Raw genomic sequence first — 24360 nt, forward strand, 5'->3', positions numbered from 1 at the left:
ACTCTATAACCTCGATGATTACCTTCAATTCTCAGTTAAGCGAAAATTTCTTAGAGAACCTATTGACAGACAGAGACAAAGTTCTGGTCACTCTAAGTTTTGAAAAGTTTCAATTTTCCATATTCACTCAATTTCCCACAGTGAAAAGTAGTTTTGAGAACGTTTTTACCCCATTTGATCTTTCCACGTGGATTTTAATTTTAGCTTTTTGCATCGCAATAACTATTGTAATTCAATTTAACCGGAGTATGCGCAATCTCCCTAAAAACAAGGCAGAATATGTTGCCAGATTCCTGCGTGATTTAATAACATTTACATCAATTTTGCTAAGTCAGTATCGCAGTGGTATGGTAAAATCATTGCAAAAACAGAGAAAAGTCGTTCTTATCCTTTTCGTGTGCTTTTTTGGGTGCTACGTTCTCATGCAAAATTTGTACCATGGATCAATTACGTCAGGTTTGATGGTAACACCCTTTCCCACTGTTCCCAGAACTTTGGAAGACTTGGCGAAATCTAATCTCCCAATAATTACGATAAGCAGTATTCGCCATCCAGCCGGAGGGCGCATATCCGTCCTAAAACTTTTCCTGCTACCGCTGCTTGAATCTCTTAGGACAGATTCGTCACCATGGAATGAAAAATACGCTACCTTCCTGTCAACCTTTGTAGATCGGTGTATCCTCGTAAGGAAGAGGTTGCCCGCGATTGCGAGAAATATTTCCAATTCAGAAATCATTATCGCGACCAAAGGAGTGGAAATTCCGAGGCATGCCACGTTAGCAATGATAGACTATGAAGAGGGATTGCCGCTATTTACCTCGCTAATAGCAATACTTGGAAAGCGGTTAGTCCTGGACAGCCGGCACGATCTACCCTTCCAATTTTATATGGTGACGGATGCCAGCCATAATTACGTTTGGCCGACAATATCCAAATGTATTGCAAGATTGACGGAATCTGGTATATCTGGGAGATGGAAAGCACTCCAAGGGATGGCTCGAGACTTAGCGCAAGTGGAGTTGGAACCAGATTTTAGCAGAGTTATTTCTGCAATTCAATTCCAACTTTAAAGAGAGAAACGTTCAGATCCATAATTCTCCGGGGACAGCATTTCCCGCACTGTTTTATGTTCTCGGTTTATGCGTCACGATTATTGCGGTGGCGGTCGTTATTTTTCTGGGTGAGGCTAAGCTTGTGATTAAGAGGGTTCTAGCCACCGCCGGGTTGGGGATTAAAAGAGTTCTAGCAACCGCCGGGTGTGCGATCAAGAGGTTTTCATCGTTAATTATGAAATACTGCATCTTTGGAATTTTGGTCGTTGCCCGGGAAGCTGCACGGCAAGCTGCGCCGAGGGACGGCAGAAGGCGCCGCCGATAGTCTATAATAATAATGTTATTTTATTGCCTTTCGAGGCTATGGGCCCATAAAGCACTAATTTTAGATGAAGTGATTTATAACTAATTAAAGTAATTATGCAATTCTCCATCTTGAGTCTGTATACCATAACTAATCCCAAGATAAAATGATAAATTAAAATAGAGCATATCATTTAGATTGGTACGAATGTTAGATAATGAAATGAGTTAATTTAAGTAAACAAGCGCATGCGTAATTAACAAAATTTGGAATGTTTACACAATTTGGGTTTTTAACAAATAATATATAACATATTAAATAATTTATGGAAATTAAATTTTTTAGGATTTATTGATTTTTCGTGATTTTCGGCAAAAAAAACTCAAAACTTGGAAACTGGTTGAATAAACATTGGTCTTTTATAAGAAATAACGGAAATTTAATTGGTTGATACCAGATGTAGTTATGAATTCAATGTCGTATTCAAGGGAATTAAAAAAAAGAATTATGGTCTCATCTCAGTGAGGTCTCATTAAACACTAGCAAATTTTATTCTTATGGTTTATTATTCTTTATAATAGTTTGGGGACTTTGAAGTTCACGACCTTTTGGTCGGGGAAGGGGACTAGGTAACAGATGTACTTAAGATTTCCAACATTATGGTATTCGTATCAAAATAACAAATATCTAGATAAATATATTTCAAGCTTGATTAGGCCTTAATCAAGGGTCTGGATTTGATCGTTGTCGTCTGAACCGTGGCTGAGATTTGGTAAAATATTAGTAAAAAAGATTATACCATTTCTGACGAAGGGAAGTTACTCATTAATCATTATTTGAACGAAATTACGGTTATACGCCCAAGTTTTACCGATTTGAGTTACACATCGCAAAGAAGAAAGTTTACAAGTTCTTGTTCCTTACATATGTACATAATTTTCATTATAGAGATCATTTGTAGGAATGAGAAATAACGGTATTGTGCAAAAACAAGGTGACCCCGACTCCACTCGAAAGGAGCATCTTCCGGTATAGCCCCAGACGTACTCCTTTGTACTACGCGACCACCACATAAATGCACCCGTCAGATCTCACTCATACTTTTCTTTCCCACACATTGATGCCAAATTTTATTTTTCGTATTTTAGAGGTTATTAGCGAGAACAGAATGCCAACTATGGTAAGGGTCTCATTAAAATTGTGACTGTATGTAGGAAGAAAATATTAAAAAGTAAATACATACATAGATACGTACATTTTTTATTTTCGCAAGTTTGCTTGACGTCCTGAGTACGCCCGTGTTATTTTACACGCCACAAACTTCTGGACTGATCTACAAAGCTATAATCAAGGACAGCGTGTAGTACATCATCATAGAAAAGAATATCCCTCTCGATTTCACACCTACTACACAAAACATTCCCAAATGGACCCTTAATGCGGCACAACTCTCTACCTGCTTGGCACCAGAGGGCGACAACCTGCACAGTTTCCACGCCCTTTTGAAATCTCTCGACCGCATCGTAATTTCCACCATCACGGGCACCGTGCAATGTACGATGGACACCCCGATGAAAAATAACGCGGCAAATATAAACGTTAAAGGAAACGGCATCAGTGATCTCAACTTGATCAAGGTGTAGCCCAAGGGGACGCCCACGACGAGCGGGAGGAACAGGGCGAAGGATGTCGCCCTGTAGCACGGCAGCACGTAGCACGTAGCAAGTAGCACGTGTCATTCCAGACACGGTTGATAACTTGAAGTTGGCGGTATTGCAAGAAAAATTTGAAAAATTGGACGTTTCTATAGCGAGACGGTGTAAAAGGTGTTATTCTTGTGAGGGAGATGGTCACTCGGAGAAGCACGTTTGCGAGAATGATGAAAAATCCCACGCCGGTGATATTAAGTTGAAACACGGTAGTAAATAGTATTAGCATTCGACAAAGTAGTTTGACACGGAATGGAAGAAAGTTTACGTTGCGGATGAGAAAATATGTCGGGTCGACATTGTCGAGAAATAGGGGGACCATGCAGGCGAACAAGGGAAAAGCCATGAAGGCAAGAATAAGACCGTGAAGGACGAGACCGATCATATTGTATTTTTGGTTCGCTTCGTTCTCTAAAAATGAGCAAATTAGTAGTAACGAACTAACAATGACATCATAAAATTATGGAGAGTGCATGAACTCAGACGGAGAAACAGGGTTATTTCGGACCAAAGTTGAACTTGGAAAATCGAACAATACAACATAATGACTCATGAATCAAAATATGTATTTTCTAGAATATTTACTGTGAAAAATTACAAGCAAATAAAATTATTTGTCCGTATACGGTACGGTTTAACAATACAGAAATTAACTTTACTTTTAACTATCAAAAGTTGTATTTGCATATTTCAACATCAATGAAATACATAATCTCATTGAAATTGACGTGATTTTAAGAGAGCTAAATAATAGGAGAGTGCGATAAAAATCTATGACACATCAACGCCCAGTAAACCTTCAGTATGTTTGTAATACTTACGAATATAATTCCAAGATTTCCCAACATTTTCCAAGTTCCACAAGACGAAGCAAATATCCGTCTTTTTGAAATTAAAGGTGACAATGAAACTGCACACTAAGGCGTGAAGAAAAGTCACAATGAGAAACACAATCCCTGCAGTGAGCGAAAGATCTGGATCTTTTTCATGCACAACAATTTGATGCAGTATTATGCAAATGTACACAATTGTCGTCGCCATTACGACAAATGAGAGGACATACCAAGGGGTAGTTTCCCCCCTGGGTTTCGGCGTTGGTTGCCATGTCTCCCGATTCCACGAAATACAACCGGGAAGTTTTTCAGTTAGCACGACAAATCTTTGCAGGGCGTGGAAAGGAGTGTGTGATGGGAGAGTTATCTTAGGAAATTTGGGAACTTTCATGGTTTCTTAAAAAATACGAGTTTGGTTTTCAAATTCTTTCTGGTTATATTTAGAAAAATTAATAACATACAAATAAGTCAACCTTAATGGTTAAATTGAGTGAATGTACGCCTGTGCATATGTATATGAATTTAGCTAAATGTCAACCAATTTAAATTTTAAGTATTTAAATTACTACTAATACCTAGGTAAGAAAATTAGTACGTTGTAAATCTTTAATGAATTGGACAAAGTTGGACATGTATATAAATACATTCAGAAATATTTAGATGGAAACATACACATGTAACTATTTATTTATAATCGCACTAAACAACCTTGACCTAATTAAGTAAATTTAAAGAAAATGCGAGGATAACTGTATTAGGTAAATATAATTGGGGTAATTAAGCTTTATTGGTCTTGAAAACCAGTATACAGATACATATTTATATGCATGTACTAATAACGCTTTAGCTTACTTAATTGAACAATATCCACCAAACCATCAATCACAAGTATGAAAATATCTACCTTACTTGGAAAATTCAAATTTGTTGTTTATTTTTTTCAAACTCTTTTCCTTCTTATTGATCTGCATTTTAAGCTAGCAAACCACCATAAATATCCTGTTTCAATATCCTTTTACTTATTTCACCAACTCTATGATACATCGGTACATATATGAGAATGGCTTTAAATTATTACTACCCTGTTAGAAATCTGGTACAGTTATGCCGGTATAGATTTATCAATATTAAAGTTGCTACCGCTTGGTATGAAAATTATACCGGTCAGTAAAAATTTCCTTCCGATATGGTAAAACTTTAATTTCTATCCTTTCCTAAATTCTAAACTAATTGCGAATTACACCTCCCTTGACACGAATTGGAGCACCACTTTCTTCAAAAATTGGTTGTATTACTTCCAAAATTTTCGGCACCTGAATTTATAATCAATAACAAACCTTAGCACATACATTTTTTAATTCATGCCAATTGCAAAATTCAAGATAAAAACAGAAGTATTTATGTGCCACATCCAGATAACCGCCGCCGATTTTTGCACTTTTAAATCCCCAACTGTGTAAGATGAGGCCTTCAATGTAGGCAGTAAAGGCGTCCTGCCTGATGCAAGTGTTCTGGAAGTCGACACGTTTAACCCCTGAAACATATAGATAACTACAACTTCAAGTAATTATGTATCACTAGAGTTTGGTGTGATAAATAATCTGCAAGAACTTTAATTTAAATTTAAATTATGTGTCGTATTTGGCTTAAAAACCACCTGCAAAAGAATTACAGCAATACATTGGTTTTAGACATACTTTGTGGCACGAGTCCAACAAATGCATCCAATAAGCGTCATTTAGCAGATCATCTGTATTGCTACTTTAGTAATCAAGGCTAAAGCATGAACGGGCGAATTGCTAAATGGCTCCAATTTCTTACACCCTGCATTTCTTGCACCGTGAATTTCTTGCAGTAGTACAACAATGTGGAAAAGATGCAAGCAATTATCTAAACACTGATCGAGACAATTTGCATAATCCAACTTATCCATTAAAGAAAATTTATATAAATTTCCATCCTTTCCAAATCGCCACGCTTTCCAGGACTGCGATCAACACGGGGGATGCTTGGATCCCGTCACAACGAACGATGACCTCTTCCAAACCCAAGTTTTGGTATGGTGTCATCACCTCGTTTACCTCCTGGATGGACTTGTTCCAACCAAATCACCATAAGCCTAGCTTAAGTTTCTTAACGGCGGGAAATAGTACTAAATAAGAGTTTTTTTTTAAATAATCAATCGCCATAATCACCAAAACTGAACTGCATTATTTTCAAAACAAATATGTATGTACTTCGCCATTTATGTTTTGACCCCAATTTATGACCTGATGAAGGTATCTGTTTGTGCCGAAAGCTTGTCAATAAACTCAATTTCAAAAATATGTCCTCCAACGCCGATCAATCCAATTATATAAATAGGAGTAACAGTATTAATACAAAATTCAGTAAGCGAGTAGTTAACATTTGTAGCGTAGATAAGCCATGAGCGGACGTAGATAAGGCATGCCGTACACATTTGTTTGTCTTGACGAATTGAATTTTGTGCATATGCAGGTATTCATAAATATTGTTAACACACAAAATTGATGCACTGATTCTTGTGGGGTTTTATACAAAGTACCCGTAATAATTATTAGTCTCACATTCCCGTTGAGGCTGTATTGGATGATTTATTAAATGGGAAAAGAAGTAGTTCACATCTTCACTCTCAACTCGTAACTAAACTAAAATCCTGCACAATTCAGGATTGCTAAACTAAAAGTGGTTGTCGTAATAATTAAAAGTGGATTAATTAAAAGGCAAGTAATTCTACATTATCATTATCATCCGTACATTACGTGGGTCGTCGTTGCACAATTATCACACAAAAATGGGTAGGTCATTCCAATATTCCAATGAGAACAACATTGTATCGTCTCACTTAATTTAGTCGTGTGGAGTCCAAGTTCCATGATTGAATAAAGATCGAGTGTTCGCAATAATGTCGATTGTACAAAAACAACAGGATGTCGTATGATGTTATCTAATTGCTAAACAGATCTAACTTTACATAAGTAATGAATTAAACGTTGGGTCAAGAAGATGACTCAGTCATTCATTGATTCGTGTCTTCACTCGTCAGCATTGATAAGGCTTGGGCTATTAACACGTAATCTCCACGTTCTCTCGCATGCATGTCATACAATAAGTGCAATATCAGCTATTATTAGTTAAAGATGTATGCCGATTTCGGGGTCTTAACAATATTAACTTATATCTTTTCATTGTGCTCAAGATAAGGACTATGTACAACTTGCTTTTTACGGAGTAGTAAAACTGACCTTTTAATTGGATCTGGCGATGTACGGTCCATAAGTTAAGTCACGCGAGAGGGGGGAGGGGGGGGTCCAAGGCTCCAATGATATCGTGACTATGTGACACATGCTAAAGGGGGGAGGGGGTCTAGAAAATCGTGATTTTTGCGAGACATAATTTATGGATCCCCCCGACACATGTGTCATCTTTTAAATAAATATATGTATACTAGCGTGTTCAGTATTTCAAGTTAAGTATTTTATTTGAATTTAATATCAAATGTATTATTTTTTGATACGTGTTAAAAATCAAAAGTTAACCGCCTCTGGGTCCGGTGTAGCCGAAGGGGCAGAGAACGCCGAACAGAGTGCAGGATAACGGAACAAGGTTGAAAGTTTGGTTAGTGGCAATTGGTATATTGGCGAAGAAAAGCTTCTCCTCTGGATTCATGGACATTGCTTGGATCTAAAAATATTTGAAATTTTTATCGAAATTGATATAATAATTATACCACGAATTTAATAAATGTATCAACTTACCCCAGCAACAAGGAGGACAGCAATCAAGAAATATTTGGCAAACATTTTGTGAAATTGGAAAGTCGGTAGAACTTGGGAAATGGAGAATTGCAAAATTACGAAAATGAATTGATATTGAGAAATGAGAAACTCACGGGTTTTTAAATGCATCTTAACTAAAAACTGTTCATGACGTGGGCACATAGAGTTGGTTTAATTCAACTACAAAAGGGTATATACTTTCTAAATACGCAAAAATTTCAGGTATGCACTGCTTCCATAACGTTAACGTTACTGTGTATTTAGTATTGCAAATATACCTAAAGTATTTCATTGTCCATTAATGTCCATACATTTTCCTGATTGATTTTCGGCAACCACAGAAACTACCTGGCAGTTTGACACATTTTCAGGTACAAGTTCAGAACACATTGATCAATGCCGTTTTTTATTAGTTTCATTTTTAATAATTAAATAACCAACCGCATGTGACTCGAATTGATCGTGAACCTGCCTCTAACACAAATTAGTGGTAGAAGGTACACATTTTGCATCAATGTGACGCCTGGATAGAGCAAATGTTGATTTAGCACACCGATTGCACAGATAATTTGTTTTACGAATTTTAATTTTTGCATAAAAGATATATTTCCTTCTGGTTTAGGTAATTCAATTGAACCAATTTTATTTATATGCGCACATCCGGCCAAACGTCATGAACAATTTTTAGTCGAGATCCATATAAAAGCCGGTGAGTTTCCCATTTCACACATTATCAATTCATTTTCATCAATTTTGCAAATTCTCAAATTCCCAAGTTCAAGCCGACGGTAGAATTTTACAAAATGTTTGCCAAATATTTCTTGATTGCTGTTCTCCTCGTTGTTGGGGTAAGTTGAGACATATCTTATATTTGTGCCTAGTTTACTTAGTTATTACTGATATATATTAATTTCGGTAAAATTTTTTTTAGATCCAAGCAATGTCCATGAATCCAGAGGAGAAGCTTTTCTTTTCCAATATCCCAATTTCTAACAACCAAACTTTCAACCTTGTTCCGTTATCGTGCACGCTTTTCGGCGTTCTCTGCCCCCTCGGATACACCGGACCAAGAGGCGGTTAGACTTTACCGGATATCAAAAACCCATCAATTTCAAAAATTTGATGTTAAATTCGGTTAAGCTTTAAAACACTTAATTACCACACTTGGTGCTTGATTGGAATAAATTAAATTCACATATTGAAATTGAAATTAATGGTTCTATTTGTTTTAAGCATCTAAAGAATTTGTCAGTGATATATTTATAGCATCGCACCATTATTTCTGGTCCCAATGAGTGACTGTATGCAGTATGTAAATCTTGTTTTTATGCTTTGCGGGCTTAGGCTCTCATCGTCAGCTAGAGGGATTGTATGATTCAATTTTAATCATTTACTTATTAAGGTATATACATAATTACGGCTATATGGACAGCCCTGTTGGACTAATTGTACCCCAAGAACCACGCCTCGATGTTTGAGTAAAGAGTTAATCACAAAATAGAAAATCGGAAAGTATCTCAAGGTCGGCATTTGTGAAGAAGTTGTAAATCCATAACGTGCTAAATCAAGAGGGTTTTAGGTACTAATATTTAAGTTAAGTGACTCCACTTCACTTCCATATACAATTGCTTTGGAGCTATAATTGGTGCCGTTTTGAATGGAAATTTTGAATGGTTCCAAATAAATATGAATATTACAGTAGTTTCCTCATGATAATAAAACCAGATTTGGGGTTTATCGATAGTATTTGAAGTTCCTCGTGTGTCATTTGGTTACTAAGAAGGAAGTTTAACGAGTTACTTTTACTGAAATTTCTTTATTCCTTTGTCACTGGCATCATTATGAAATGCAATGTGAAAAATGCACAAGTGACAATTGGTGAACATTTCTGCAGCAAGACAAACATGATATCGACCTCCCAGGTCCCAATAAGTCCGTTAAGATTTAATTACATATTTCCGATTTCTGATTTAATAATTCTGAAACAATTCAGAAAGGTAGAGTATTAAGTTTACAAAAATTATGTTCATCTGCAGAACGAAGTATCTATTTATCACTGAAGTATTGCACTGGTGTAGATTTATGCGATTGCAGCCAACCTGTCAAAAATAGCTGGATGATAATCGTATGAGTCTAGTGAGTGGTCAAGTTAAAGAATTATCGTGAGCTGATCTTATCTATTTTGCTAATTTGTACATATACAGATGGACGAAGAGACGAAGGACAATTTTCAGGCGTTTATTCGAGAGCATTATTTGCCGATTAGTGTCACCGATTAAAATTGTCGATGGGGTGGGAAACCATGAGACGACAGATCTCTCGGACATTCAGAATGAGCAAATTTAAATTAATGTCTAGTTATGAAGTATGTATGGACATAAGTGTGGTGGTCAATGTAAGTATAAAATATCGCATAAATTATCATTTCCTGTTTTACGTGCAAGATTATTTCTGCTACTGTGTAAACTGTAAGTTCTTTCTTAGCCTTTATGCATCTTTATCAAACTTATCTAGCATCCTGAGTAAGTCCAGGTTGTATTATAATAAAATATGCTGATTATCCTCCTCACTTGATCTCAAACTTATGTGTATGTACATATGTATGTATCACATGTATGTATATGTATTATTGATAAGGCGCAATGAATGATATCTAATTCTACTAAAACTTCTCCAAATCTCAAGAATTTAGATATTTTCGGTGCATTCCTCCACATAGAGTTCTCAAATTCTTACCTTAGCATATTTTTCCTCTCAAATTTCTAAAATTTACGACCAACCCCGAGTCGAATTCTTACCTCAAGTTTAAAATTTGGGACACAATTTCTCCTCAAATTTGAAAATTTTGTTTTACTAACTCAATATGTTTTCTTGCTTTTATCCTTTTATCAAACTTATCAACGTTATCTCTCATCCTGAGTCAGTCCAGTCCAAATATGCGAAGTATGCAGATTGTCTTCCTCGCTTTATCCTTTCATTCTGTTAAACTTTGTTCCGGGTGAGGATGAGATGAGAGGAATTATTAATTATTATACCTACATATTTATTACTGACTAGATGATAAATGATATCTTAAAAAAGTCTACTAAAACGTGACCTAATCTCAACTTATTTCGGGGCACAATTTCTCCAAAAATGACCCAAACTTCACAAAAACCGGGTCGAATTCTTACCTAAAATTTAGGATACAATTTCTTCCGAAATTTACAATTTTGTTTCTATAACTTTTTTCGTTCATTCATCGTTATTAAACTTATTAAGAAGCTTATCTCTTTCCCTGAGTCAGTTCAGGTATTTTTGTAGGTGATAGATATGTAAATTACGCAGACTGTACTCCTCGCCTTATCTCGATCTTGTCTGGCATTCTATTCACCTTTGTTTTATATCCGGTGGATTCAATGAGTGAGACGCATTACGATATGTACATATCTACAAAATAAATACTTATTATTGACTACATATATATTTAGATGCGATGAATGAAATCAAAAAATTCCTCTAAAACTTGTCCGATCTGCAGGATTTATGTTCAGTCGGTTCAGTTCATTCCTCATCTCACATCGAGTTCTCAAATTCTTTAACCTCAACTCATTTTTGGACACAATTTCTCCAAAAATCGCTCAAATTTGACTACCTTGCTTTGCATACAGTTTCTAAAGTGCCATGACCTTCCAATACGCAATTTCCTTCCTCCAAGATTTAATCCACTTGGCGCAACTTTTAGTAAAACTGGGGATAACTTGTTACCTCTCGTTTGTCTTGGCGTTCACGTACTTCAAAGCGGTTCGAGTCCTGGCTAGGCGTGGTTTTCGTTTCGAGGCGGATGTGAACCCTGCCGCTGTGGGGGAGCACGTGGTGGCTGCCACGTGGGTCCAGGTCCACGTCTACCTTCCCTCGCCCACCGACCAACCCAACTTCGGAGGGGACATGGTTATTGAAATTGTAATGGAAAAGTTTAACATCGAGTGGAGAAACGAGTTTGACCGGTTGCAAGAGACGGGAATCTTATCGGAAAGGATTCCGACCGCAGGATCGGAGGAAGAGAGGTAAGTTATGCAAAAAAGATAAGATAAGATGATCGGGTGTAGATTTTTTTAAATTTTAGTATTGTGATTTTGGTCTAGCCTGTGGATTCTTAAAAAAATTGTAGTTTCATAACCTCAAAAAACACTAATTTTAGTGAAAATGTTAGGAAATGATGACATGGCCGCATGGGTGGATTTTTTGGACAAATCCAATATATTTTTTAGGGATTTTTCAAATTCATCGAAAAGATGAGAGAGATGGATTTTTTGGCTTTCATTTTTTTTAATGTTTCTATTATTTATTACTGACTGTTCTCAAGCACGTATGAAAACGTACCCTCATTTTATTTTGTATAGGGGGATTTCGACCCCAAAACATCCTCCAGCCAGCGACATTCCTCAATCCGCTTACAGTTGCGCGACCCTCCACCAACATCCAGAACGTCCTGGTCATTCCCACCCAGTCGCGATCTTGATAAGCGATGACCTTCCTATCTCGACCACTTCATCCCCATCTGGTCCGGATACCAACTCCCCTAACCGCCACGATCCATGCGAAGCAGGAGCAGCTATCTCATCCACCGAATCACCGTCACGGGGGGACTGAAGAGGTCAAAATCACCCCCACCACGTGCTCCGCTCTTGAAATATGTCATCACGCCGAGAAGGAGGCGTTAAATTGAGGCAAAATGCATTTTTTTAAATAATCTTTTCCGTTTATTGCTTTATTTTCTGAAAATTGTTTATAATTTGTTCAAAATTTATCAAGTTTTTAATTTCAGACAACAAGATTCAAATAATACACTAAGAAATGATTCATTTAATTTGTAAAATTACCATAAAACTTCTTATATAAAATATTAAGGTATTTGTTTATATTCCGTTTTTTGTTACATCTTTTGAAAAATGTTTATAATTTGTTCAAAATTTGTTGAATTTTCAATTTCAAAAGGTAAATATATACTTGAGTAATCGTAAGGTTATAAATAACGGGCACTCTTTTCTTCGCATCCTTAGTACCAATATTCTTCTAATCGTACGACGGTGACAAGATTTTGAAAACGTCGTAAGATTTTGTCACCAAAAATCACGTTACTACGCTTACGATATTCGACTCCTTGTTTGTTTATTCGTAAACTATTTTACGATACTAAGGATACGAAGAAATAATGAATACCCTCATTATGTATTTACGATATGTACAAACATATTTACATATGAATCTGCTACATACATACATATGTATTATTATTTTGAGAAATTTTAACATCAAATAACCAACCCAAATTAATTACTTAATTATTATTTACCAAGTAAGGTTTTTCTTCTCAATATTAATTTTCGCGATGCACACCTCCCTTAAAAGTAATAGGTGCACCACTAGCTTCAAAAATTGGTCGCATCAGTCTCACAACGTCCGGCACCTGAATTTATTACAAATTCGAATCTTAGAAAAATTAATGACCTTACAGTTTTTTAATATATACAGACGTACCACAACCCCCAAGATTTCCACGCTTTCAAATCCTTCACTGTAGCAGATAAGACGTAGAATGTATGGAGAAAAATCGTCCTCCGAGATGCGTACTACGTGAAACTGGACACGCTTGACCCCTGAAATAAATAGAATAACTAAATATACCTGCAGAAATTTTCCCCAACATTTTTAATACCCTTCCAAATCGACATGTTTTTAAGGACTGCAACCAACAAAGCGGGTTCATCGATCCATCTCAAGGTAACCTTGGTCTCCTCGAGGTCCCACATTTGGAAGGGTTTCATCATCTGTTTGACGTGCTGGATAGTGGTTTCCATCGTTAAATCAAATTTCTTAACGGCCGGAAATAATTGGACGATCCTTCTTCCAGCAATATTGACGTCTATCGAGGGCCAACTAACTTTCATGGAGAGAGATTCAACTCGATGCCGTTGTGGGAACAAAGTTGGACTAGTTGACTACTTGAGGTCCAATGTGGAGCCGGTGATGCTGGTAACGGAGAGATTTCTCAGTTTTGGGAGCTGGCCGAGGTACTCCTTGTCAAAAATGGGTGGCAAAAGGTCACCAGTCCAACCATGGAGGGTGAGAGAGACAAGGTTCGACATTACGGGAGGTACGAAAGGATTCTGAAATTGACAAAGAAATTATGACCAGGGGACGAATATGTATTTTCAATTTGTTTACATGACATAGGACGATTGGCGACAAAACTTTGGCGTGATCCCTAACTTTTATACATACGTTCCAAAAATTTCAAAGTATTTTCCATATTTTCCGACATACATAAATATTTAAATATGCGATTATTTCGACCGAAAAAAAATAACCTGGAGGAAATCACGTAAGAAAATATCTCCCGGAAAGAATCCCCCATGGAAAAATCAGTTATCGAAAAAATCACCAGTGGAAAAAATCCCCAAATTAATAAATTATACATAGATTTACTCTAAATAGAGAGACCAGAGTTTGTTGAATTCCTGTAAGGTTCGTGTTTTTTTTACTACATTGTATGTAAATACTCAGAAAATGTACATACATACAACAAGAAAGTGAAAAATGTTAAAATATGCATGTTAACAAAGTTTTCCATATTTATCAATTTTTAAGTTTGTCGACTTTTATGAGGGCTGAGCATTTTCCAACCTTTTTCCCAGGACAAGGGATTAAAAGGGTCCTTTTGTTTTTATGCCTCATTAGAAGGGACACTTCGTTTGAGCATAACTCTGCGTAGTTTGTATGGTCACTTCTGACCACATATTATTACATATGTATGAATGTCTCCTATGTACTGTCAAAACCTTAAAACCAAGTTGTTTAATAAAAATCACCATCAGTCTAAAAATATCTTCCAGCGAGATCATTTTTACTTTCAAAAAAATTAACTTTACAGACTAGTTCTAATGTTTCTGTATTAATTTAGAATAAATCTATTCTATAATTTATTAACTTGGGGATTCTTTCCGATAGTGATTTTTTCGATAGGTGATTCTTTACAGGAGATATTTTCTTAGGTGATTTCTTCCAGGTGATTTTTTCTAGTTACGACAATTTTTGATTGTTTTTCTTGGCGAAATTTTTTGTTCAAAGAAATTGAACCACGAAACAGTTCGTACAGAGCGGTAAATTCAAACATAAAGATTTTGAAAGCAATATATATTTCTTTGTAGAAATTTTGGCGTTTTTTTCGTACATTTCATGGATTTTTCGTAGATATTTAGCCGTCCTCTGCTTCTGCTTATGACGCTAATTATGAGAAGGGTGACGAGGCGGAGTGGCAGAAATGCCGTCCTGCTTACCGTCCACCTGAGTGGGCTGAATGGAGGTGCTGGGTTCAAGTCCTAGTGCCTGCAGTGGGTTTTTCTCGTTTTTCCCCACTGCCAAGCTCAGGTACTCTTCTCCCTCCCTGGGTAATGGCCCATTCGTGGGGTCCAGTGGTTGTAATAAAGGTTTTTTTTTACAAGCTTCAAAGATTATCAATCTCTTATATTTACAAATTTGGCTCTATTTTTATTTTTTTAAATTTTTACCTGTGTCATGTCCGAAACCTCAGTATCGCAGCTTTTGCGAAATTCCATCCTGATCAAGGAATCCTTCACCTGTGTCAACATCTCGGACACAGCGACCAAGTCCAACCGGGCGGTGTGGTTACAATGTGTTGCATGAAATTTCAAAATTTGGAGATTTTTACACCCCTCCAAATTAGGATAGAACGGTGCCGCGAAGTCCAAAAAGGTCAAATTTGGCGCAGAATCGATCAAGTTTTGGAACACTATACACTGCTCAAGGTTGTCTTCGTCAAGGAAACACTGACCTCGGTAGTGCAACTTGAGCGAGGTCAACCCAGCCTGAACCGGAAGTTTTCGACGCATTTGAGCTGGAACTTTGTCGGGAAACCAGCAGTCCAACATGACCGAAATGTGTCGGATGTTGTTCGACATGAGTAGCCTCATCCCGATGAGAAAAGCGGTCACAAATTTCTCCTCACTGAGGCGAAACTCGATATCGCGAGTGATTGGGGACACGTCCGTGATCACTTTGACGATGACGGCTACCATCTTGTTGTCGGGGACGTGGTGGTGAAATTCATCAGATTTGTCACTGACGACGAGGCGCCGGCAGAGTTGATCGTTGACGTGGTTCGCCTGGTATAAATTTGACCCGTCGTAGCGGTAAAGCTGCGTGACGCGGAGACGGGTTCGCTTTCCTAATGCATTCAAACTGACGTCGGCCCCCTTGTGGCAAACGAGGCGAAAATTCTTCAAGTCGGGTACATCAAGATGGGAGGAGATGATGTCGAAAATCTGGTGTTAATTTAGAATGAGAAGGTTAAAGAAAGATTACATTTTAAGAAGAAATAATGTAGACGAATGACTCACCAACGGATTCATTAAAGCTTTCGACATGGCACTGCCACTGAAGGTTTCCGGCGGAGTTAGCCCATCTAGAATTTTAAATTAAAAATGAAAAATGTAAATAGACAGGAAACAGCTTTTTAAATCTTAGTAAATTAATTTAATTCTTAAATGTTTACAAAAGCTCGAAGGACTTATCCCTCCGGTGAAGTTTGATGATGGCTTTGGCTCCGGCGATTTTTTTCTGTATAATTTAAAATACAACAGCTTTAATTGCTTATTCGGCAAAAATTGAAAGACATTTTTTATTGGCAAATTAACAAATAACTTCGTGAAACATACCTCACGAACATTTCAGATAAAGTGGCCAATTTCCTGTTTTTATTGCAAGTACGAAAAAAATACATGTGACATGTGTATGGATCAAAAAAACACCTGGCTGCAAATTATTGACGATGTGCGAACTGCTGGGGTACGTTGAGATTCAGAATCTCGGTTCGTGTTCTTCAACTTCTTCAGTTTAGACTTTTAGAGTGACGATTATCTTTGTTCATGAAACCAGTGGCCGCGGAAGCCGTGAGGACGTTATCATTACGAACGTCCCCAAACCATGACAATGCTCATTCTTTATTTGTGCAGTTCATTTAAGTATCTACAGGGCAGTGCATGCACAATTTTATCGTATGAATTTCATCCAGCAAAAAGCAAATTTTCCTCTCATTCTCCAATCTCTCCCCATGATAAGAAAGGGAACGTTCGTAATGTTCATAATGTCAAGAATGTTGGTGAGTGGTCCAGGGCCAATGAAATTTTGCGTATGTGACGCCAGTTAAAAGGGGGTGGTGGGTGTCAAAAAAATAAGCGTTAAAATAAGCGTTATACTTAGGCTTAGGCTGATCTTAAGTATACATTTTCGAATGATGAGTCATCATTTTTGAAAAAAATTTGTTGTCATAAATTGTCGAATACATACATATTTATCGGGAAATTTGAGCAACTCGAAAAATTCCCTGTGGTGCATGCAGCAAACTTACTTCCTTCCAAGTTCCAGGGTTCGCTACCCTGAGTTTTTGTGGGTTGTGGTTATTGTAGATTGAACTACGATTATTCCCATTACAACTTAAATTAATGAGAATTAAATTTTCTGATTCAGCATGAAAGTTTAAGCATTTTATGTGCGACTTGAACTTCCAAGCAGGGCTGTGGTACTTAATTACTTTTGTACTTAATTACTTACTTAATTACCTAACTTGAAGTAATTAGTAATTGGTAATTGATTTCAATTACTCCGGTATTTGTCAAAGTAATTAAGTACTTAAGTACTTGGAAGACCTGGAGTAATTAAAATTGGAAGTACTTAATTACTTGGCCAAGTAGTAATTAGTAATTGAATACTCAATTACCTTGATCAATTACTTAATCGAAAATACTTGGAATGAAATACGACAAGTCTCACTCTCCCGAATAACTCGAAATATGTAAATATCTTTTCTTGTGAACGCTTTGGTAGTCATTCCCATTCAGCTTTTGCACTTCAAGCTTATTACAATTTTATATTACAATTGTTTCAACTGGTTGTGTTCCATGGACTGCGAAAATTACCTAAGAAATCTCATTAGTCAGAGTCAGGTAAAATAAAATAGATAGACATGTACGCATTAACAATTTTATGGTTGTAATTGTGGGAAGAAAAGGCCATTATCTATCTGGAGTAAAGATCCACAGCAATTTTAAACTTTTGGACTATATAGATTAACTGCTTGCTGTACCAAGATATTTATGAAAGTTTTATCCTATTCGGAAATGAATTCTTTGGTCGAAAAAGTTAACCTAAATAGCGTTTCATTAATTTCAAGTATGAGGATTAAGTAATTAGTAATTAAGTAATTGACTTTCAATTACTAATAAGTAATTGGTAATTGAAAGTCAATTACATGCTTGCAAAGTCATTGTAATTGATAATTAAGTTCAATTACTGGACAAAGAAGTATTTGTAATTAGTACTTAATTCCAATTTTCGCAGTCGGAGTAATTAAGAATTAAGAATAAATTACTTCCATTGGTAATTGAACAGCCCTGCTTCCAAGAATCATTACATATTCCTGGTTTATTATTCGGTTTTTTACATATGTTAAACATTACTTTTTGCTTTAAAAATCCATGTCAATGAAAACACTTCAAATTTCATGCTAACTACGAATATTGAATTAGTTTTAATCTAATACCAATAATAGTATGTAATGTTAGGAATTTGGTGTCAACCCCGCCCCATAATCTGCAAAAAGCCCCTAAAACCCCCGGAGACACCCACCGGGTTGTGTTTTTCTACAAAAACCACAGGGATTTCCGAACCCTGCAGTTTGCATTTAGAACACCCACCCCAGCTGACAATACATTTCACATTTGTATTCTTGACGTTGTTAATAGTTTGTACTTTGAATTGAAATTAATTACTTATTTTGAAACTCACTGTGCTGCTTTGTTTGGCCGAAGAAAAAAGTTGGATATCAAAATCTCCTCGTGATTTGCGGAAGAAAATTAATAAGGTCTGACTTGTAATTTGTTTTGGATTATTGTTTTGTACGTAATAAATTATTTGCTTATAATATTGAACATGATGTCAAATTAAAATGTTCAATATTTATTTCAAATGCACCGTCTACGACAATTTGTAATTAATAGTTTATCAATTTAGTGGACAAGGAGGCAGTAGCATCTACTGATCTACCAGCATGCAGGCCGAGGTTGACCAATTGAGAAATTTGAACCTTGTCGCCAACATCGATGCCGAAGTGGGGATGAAGGCCTTGTTCAATCCTCTGGTATTTAATTAATTACTTACTTCATAAATCCATATTCGGCAATGAGCAATATCGACATTTTTTTCGACTTATAAAAATTAGCAATATTTGATCAACTGCAAAATATAAAGTCAACTTGGAACATACTATCCTTATATTTTGGCGTGTCACCTCATTTGCATAAATCTCTGCCCATTTTCGGCGATATGGGTTTTCCATGTTGAATAAACTCTATGCTTATTCGTCAAAATATGCAAATGAGATGACCGGCTATAAAAATTCGACAATACATAAGTCACAATTACGATAAATATGTATTTATTATTTCAGATTCTGTACAATGTCTTCTCCTCCTTGGACACCCCGACGTTAAAGTCAGTTCGCCTCGTTTGCACACTTTGGGCCGACGTGGGCACCACATTTCTCGGCAAGCAGGCCCTTCTCACCTATTCGATACCACCAAACCCCAGAAACTGTAAAGAGTTGACCTCATTCAATCCCGAATTAGCCAGGAACATAGCATTACAATTCTACAAGGACACTAAATGTTGCTACAATTACCCTTGTACATGTCCCCCGAATGTGACTAATCTGCCCCCCAACTTTGTCTTAATTTTGCCCGAGATTTCTGATAAGTTGGAAACCCTAAAGTTCTCCAACCTCCAGGCGTTTGAACTAGTGCAGGAAATTTGGTGCATTTTTAATTTCTCAAACCTGACTCACCTCTGGATCACCGTTAACGGAAAGGAACACGGTAGAAAGGTGCCACCACCACCACCGCAGGTCGAGACGGCTGAATTTCGACCGCTCCCAAATCTCAAAGCATTCTTCTTGGAAATTTCGCCCATTTGCCGGGAATACTGGTCGAAGGGCGTGATGACCTTCTGTCAAAACCTGGTCAACTCGGCCCCCCACCTGGAAGAAGTCGACCTTACCGCGAATTTCTACTTGGACATGAAGGCATGCGGAAAACTCAAAAACTTGCGGTTCAACTATGATGCTCGTAGTGGTTTACAATTCAAAACCGGCGAGATGACGAAAATGCTGGAAAGTTGTCGAGATTCTTTGGAAAGTTTGACCTTGGATCATACTAGTTGGTATGAATCCCTGAAAGAGGTAAAATCCTTACAGATTTTTTCATTTTACTTAAGTTTAACCCTTTGATTCGTAATGAAGACAGTTGCCGTTTCATAAAAAATGCTATAGTTTGAAAGAAAGACAATTGTCGTTTTTGGGAGGTCTGATTTACACGATTTTCTTTCTGTGGAGAAAAATCGGTTGTCTTTTTATATGTACATACTTCTCCTACATAAATATGCCAACCAATTGATAAATCGAAACATTTTCTTACCGAAAATTTTGACATTTCCCAGTTTAACGCAATGTTTTCATTTTCTTCGAGTTATCTACACTAAAACTACTAAATTCCTCTTCCCGTTTACGACTACACCATACTTATTGCCCAAATTAATGCATTTTCTCGCAGTCAACCGTACTCATTAAAGGGCTAATTTATATATACAGCTTATATTTTACTTTAAGGTGAATTTGCACCTCCCTAATCTCACCCACCTCGGACTGAATAATGCCCACTCGTATATCATTAAGGACTCACTGAACGTCACTAATCTCCCAAAAGTGACACATTTTTCCATGTCGAGCATCTTTCCTTTATGCAGCTTCGACATTTTTGCAATGGATGAACCCTACCATTTGCGTCACATTGGGATAACGTCGCTTGATCTGTCTTGCGTCCATTGTCCATTCAAGAATCGCACCGACGATGGAGAAGCTGCCGGAAGACTGGTCAATCTCTTCCCGGCCGTGAAGGAATTGAAATTGAAGTTAATTATTCAAGGGGGTTTTGATCAGTATTTTTTGGGTTTGATGGGAATATTACAATCTTTCGGCGATTGGGAGTTGACAAGCGGTCAGGTGGAGTTTGAGATTTTTCCTGAGGGCCATAATGATTACGAGTTCGGTTCGAAACTGATAATTGCCGTGTTGGGAGGGATGGCGGGATGGAGAGGTTATAATTTCACACAATTTGATCTGTAATTATTGTAATAATTAACATTTAAGAAGTGACTTTAATAAAATTTTACAAGTGTGACGAGCATGTCACTTCAATTTACTGGTCATGGAGAGTTTAGACTGTTGGATGAGATGCGAGATATCCTCCTGTCATGTAGGACGATGCGAAAAATTCGAAGCGTAGCTATTACTGGATTTTGGGTACGTTTTATAATTTAGTTTACAGGTGGAAGGGATTTGAGTTTATATTATGCTAATTTGAACAGATGAACGAGGGGACGACGGACGATTTTCAGACGTTTATTCGAGAGCATAATTTGCCAATTAGTGTTTCTTATTCATAATTCTTACCAATTACGCCGTTAAATTAGTGGAGTTGTACAAATATGGTCATTTATTGCAATGTCAGTGCGTGCGTGCACAATTTTATTTTACATATGTATGTCTCATCTTATTCTCCATCCATATGCTCCCATGACAAGATAAGCATGTGGTATTTATACCATACGTGTATGTAAGTTACATAATGTAACTTGGATGTACATATTTTCAGTTCACCTTATTTTTTAAAACTATACTTTTATCACGTTGGCGTCACGTTACTCTGGATTTACTAAATCAAAGTGTGCTTAATATTGAATTCAGAATGCATTTATGTAAATACTTTTCAAAATGGTAACATCATTTTTACTTCACGTGATACAATTTATGACGGTCAAATTAGGGAATTATCGTGGTGCTTTTGCAAAAGAGAGGTTCAGATCTTTGTAGAGTAAATTTTTTGAAGTTGATATTTTTAGTCAATTTTATGAGGATGATCATTAACAAATGTACATATTAAAAGTGGTATTACAGTTATTTGTCACGTAATTCTGTACGGACGATTTGCAAAATTTGTACAAAAATAAAGCGAACAGAACACATTTTACTCTTCTTAAATAACTTTGTACAAAAATGAGATTCTTTATTTACTTCTTCATTTCTCTAAAATATATTCAATCTCGTCCTCCTTTCTGTGGCCAATAAATAACATGTAAGTTTCCACAAAGAACATAATTTCCTCATCAATTTCTTTCGTATCGTGGACAATCTTCAGCTTGTCGATGCCCTCATCGCGGTCAAACTCCCAGCAATTTTTCCCCCCAAAGAAAGGATCCAACCAGCCTTCCGTACTTTGTAGACATTCCTGCGCAAAGTTCCGTATTTCGAACTGCTTCCCAATTTTGACACAGCCATCGACAAAAATGTCAAAGTAGGATTGGTAAATGGGATGTGGTTTGCTCGGTTTGGTGACGAATTTTGATTGCGGAACGTAAATCCAGAATCTGAGAAGATTTCTGAAATTTGAAAAAGACAATGTTTAAGATATCAATACAGTTCATACAGTCATTTGTAAATTGTAAATTTTATAAAATAATCTGACAAATAAAAATAGGTCCTTGACCACAGGTATTTGTCAGTAAGTTTGCAAAAATTTGGAAGCTAATTTATTTTAGAAATTTTAGCAAAATTTTTAAAAGTTTACAGAATTTTCGGATTTTAAATTGTTACCGAGGTCTGTGTGAATTGCCTCATTCTTAAAAATTGGTAACATGTTCGTGGTATGCATTGCGAGTTCGTATTTTCACATCGCTACATAATTTTGAAACTATTTTTGCTAACTAAATTCGCAAGTTTGCAAATGAATTTCCAAACCAATTTCCAACCCTGCGAACTTTTTTTTGTTTTTTTTGCACGCAATGAATACCCCCAATATTTTGTTAAAAATCCTTACTTCCCATCACTAATGTGATCCTCGTCATCCAAAAACTTGACATTCTCCTCAGCCACGAGCTTCCTCTTGTAATGCGCTTCCCTCTGGTCAAATTCCATCAGAGTGGCGTTGCTCTTGACCGGAAATGCCACCCCAGTGAAATAGGACGCGTTGTCCTCTTCCACGCCAAGAAATGTGGTCTTCTTCCCCAACAGGAGTCCAGCACAGTTGAAGATTCTCTTGAAACCTTTGACCAAGACGGGGACTGAGGGGCCACATCCGGGATGCGTGACTTCTTTGGAGTCTGGATTTATTAAGGAGCCGTACCCCAGGATGAAATTGGTGGTGGGTTCGATCGGGGGACACTTTTTACGGGAGACTAATGTTTTATTCAGGGAGTGGGACGATGACCCCTTGGTTATCTTGGGATGCTTTGGTTTGCACATTTTTTCCGCTTTTTAGTTCGCATATGAATGCGCAAAATTTTGGAAATTTTAGAAATCACTGCTTTTACGTAAGTCTGATTTTTAAATATCTTGAAATTTGGGTTTTATACGTATTTTAATTTTAATGGAAATAATCAATCAGAAATATACACTTCTGTTAATACAAATATTTCACTTTTTTGTTCGCATGTGAATGTACAAAATGTAAGAAATATTCTCGAATTACTTTGTGGATATGTCTAATTTGTGAAAATGGGTTTTGTTAAGTAAATAATTTTACTGAATGGTAATATCTGAAAAATGTATGCACTTTTATAAATGTTTTTCACTTCTTTGTTCTCAAGTGAATGCACAAAATCACGCCAACTTAATTCTTTTGCGAGGATATGTAAATAAGTCTGATTTGTGAAACTTGGTTTTGGTATGTACCCACTTTTAAAAATTTTAATAATAATTATCAGCAATACAAAAGTTTACTTTTGTAAATATTTTACAGTTTTTTGTTCGCATGTGAATGCACAGAAAAAAACACGTCAACTTCACACTTTGCTAGTCTAATCTTTTTAACAACTTCGTTTTGTTAAGTAAATACTTTTATGAAATATGTATCCACTTTTTGTAAATATTTTTCAAGACAAAATACTTAAATTTATTCCGAGTTTCAAAATATGGGAGTGTTCTTTCAAGAAGAGACAATCTGTGAATGAGTCTTTGTTGTCTAAACCACGGGCTTAAATATGTAAAAGCGTGTGTGATTCCGGTCAGTAACTCGCCTTGGTTGAAAGACCTACTACGCCGTGTGAGAATAAACGAGATGCGTTTCCTTGCATGAAGTTGCATTGCAGTTTTGCATCCTTGGTGGTGGTGATATTTTGGAAGGGTAGAAAAGTGTACGTGCAACATAACTCGTTCTTTAGATGTATGTATGTATTAGTAGAAAGGGTAGAATGATCTCAATCCTTTCCTCCACAATGCATATTGCATACGCACGAATGCATGTACATTGTACATATATTTAGTACTTTGTTATTCTGTACATGCATACTGCAAATGTAAGCATTTCTCTGCAAAATAATACGGGCAGAATGTATGTACGTGATGATGGAAATGCAGAACTTGCGTATGCAGAACTTGCGTATGTATTTATGCATCTACATAGAGGGATAAATAGAGGGATAGAGGGATAAATACGAAAACAAAATTTTAGCAATACGACAATTATTCAGTTGACTTGAATTCTCCAAATGTTTAAT

The 24360-nt window shown here is 36.6% G+C and overlaps 4 protein-coding genes and 2 long non-coding RNA genes across 7 annotated transcripts; 3 read left to right on the top strand and 3 right to left on the bottom strand.

Moving 5' to 3' along the window:
* Positions 1-7381: 7381 nt before the first annotated feature.
* LOC118438099 lies at positions 7382-7800 on the bottom strand. Its single transcript, XR_004836596.1, has 2 exons — positions 7678-7800; positions 7382-7603 (listed from the first exon to the last, which is right to left on the bottom strand). It is a non-coding gene; the product is annotated as an uncharacterized LOC118438099 (long non-coding RNA).
* Positions 7801-8421: 621 nt separating this feature from the next.
* LOC118438037 lies at positions 8422-8908 on the top strand. The gene is made up of 2 exons (XR_004836579.1): positions 8422-8546; positions 8630-8908. It is a non-coding gene; the product is annotated as an uncharacterized LOC118438037 (long non-coding RNA).
* Positions 8909-11218: 2310 nt separating this feature from the next.
* On the top strand, positions 11219-12741 carry LOC110857385. The gene is made up of 2 exons (XM_022105981.2): positions 11219-11744; positions 12081-12741. The coding sequence occupies exons 1-2, from the start codon at positions 11362-11364 to the stop codon at positions 12328-12330; spliced, it is 633 nt and encodes a 210-aa protein (XP_021961673.1). The 5' UTR covers positions 11219-11361; the 3' UTR covers positions 12331-12741.
* A 24-nt stretch (positions 12742-12765) lies between these two features.
* On the bottom strand, positions 12766-16527 carry LOC110857386. Its single transcript, XM_022105982.2, has 7 exons — positions 16416-16527; positions 16253-16317; positions 16098-16162; positions 15249-16022; positions 13397-13847; positions 13219-13337; positions 12766-13147 (listed from the first exon to the last, which is right to left on the bottom strand). Exons 1-5 carry the CDS (start codon positions 16478-16480, stop codon positions 13680-13682), a joined length of 1137 nt encoding a protein of 378 aa, XP_021961674.2. The 5' UTR covers positions 16481-16527; the 3' UTR covers positions 12766-13147; positions 13219-13337; positions 13397-13679.
* Positions 16528-18461: 1934 nt separating this feature from the next.
* Positions 18462-21847, top strand: LOC118438051. Of its 2 annotated transcripts, XM_035857745.1 has the most exons (6): positions 18462-18619; positions 18769-18895; positions 19205-19990; positions 20417-20903; positions 20983-21109; positions 21175-21847. In XM_035857745.1, exons 2-5 carry the CDS (start codon positions 18806-18808, stop codon positions 20985-20987), a joined length of 1368 nt encoding a protein of 455 aa, XP_035713638.1. In that variant the 5' UTR covers positions 18462-18619; positions 18769-18805; the 3' UTR covers positions 20988-21109; positions 21175-21847. The 2 variants fall into 2 exon arrangements, with proteins under 2 accessions (XP_035713638.1, XP_035713637.1); XM_035857744.1 differs by having other exon boundaries at positions 20417-21109; positions 21175-21846.
* On the bottom strand, positions 21840-23819 carry LOC110857184. Its single transcript, XM_022105792.2, has 2 exons — positions 22683-23819; positions 21840-22245 (listed from the first exon to the last, which is right to left on the bottom strand). The coding sequence occupies exons 1-2, from the start codon at positions 23105-23107 to the stop codon at positions 21885-21887; spliced, it is 786 nt and encodes a 261-aa protein (XP_021961484.1). The 5' UTR covers positions 23108-23819; the 3' UTR covers positions 21840-21884.
* Between the last annotated feature and the right edge of the window lie 541 nt (positions 23820-24360).

The sequence above is a fragment of the Folsomia candida genome, unplaced genomic scaffold (genome assembly GCF_002217175.1).
Source record: "Folsomia candida strain VU population unplaced genomic scaffold, ASM221717v1 Fcan01_Sc018, whole genome shotgun sequence".
NCBI classification, from domain to species: domain Eukaryota; kingdom Metazoa; phylum Arthropoda; class Collembola; order Entomobryomorpha; family Isotomidae; genus Folsomia; species Folsomia candida.

Coding starts and splice junctions, on each gene's coding strand:
- LOC110857385 (XM_022105981.2), top strand. CDS start 11,362: ATGACCTTCCAATACGCAATTTCCTTCCTCCAAGATTTAATCCACTTG. Junction 11,745..12,080: donor GCAGGATCGGAGGAAGAGAG/GTAAGTTATGCA, acceptor TATTTTGTATAG/GGGGATTTCGACCCCAAAAC.
- LOC110857386 (XM_022105982.2), bottom strand. CDS start 16,480: ATGTATTTTTTTCGTACTTGCAATAAAAACAGGAAATTGGCCACTTTA. Junction 16,318..16,415: donor TTATCTGAAATGTTCGTGAG/GTATGTTTCACG, acceptor TAAATTATACAG/AAAAAAATCGCCGGAGCCAA. Junction 13,848..15,248: donor AGGTTTCGGACATGACACAG/GTAAAAATTTAA, acceptor TGTCAATTTCAG/AATCCTTTCGTACCTCCCGT.
- LOC118438051 (XM_035857744.1), top strand. CDS start 18,806: ATGCAGGCCGAGGTTGACCAATTGAGAAATTTGAACCTTGTCGCCAAC. Junction 18,896..19,204: donor AGGCCTTGTTCAATCCTCTG/GTATTTAATTAA, acceptor TTATTATTTCAG/ATTCTGTACAATGTCTTCTC. Junction 19,991..20,416: donor GGTATGAATCCCTGAAAGAG/GTAAAATCCTTA, acceptor TTTTACTTTAAG/GTGAATTTGCACCTCCCTAA.
- LOC110857184 (XM_022105792.2), bottom strand. CDS start 23,107: ATGTGCAAACCAAAGCATCCCAAGATAACCAAGGGGTCATCGTCCCAC. Junction 22,246..22,682: donor GATCACATTAGTGATGGGAA/GTAAGGATTTTT, acceptor TTCAAATTTCAG/AAATCTTCTCAGATTCTGGA.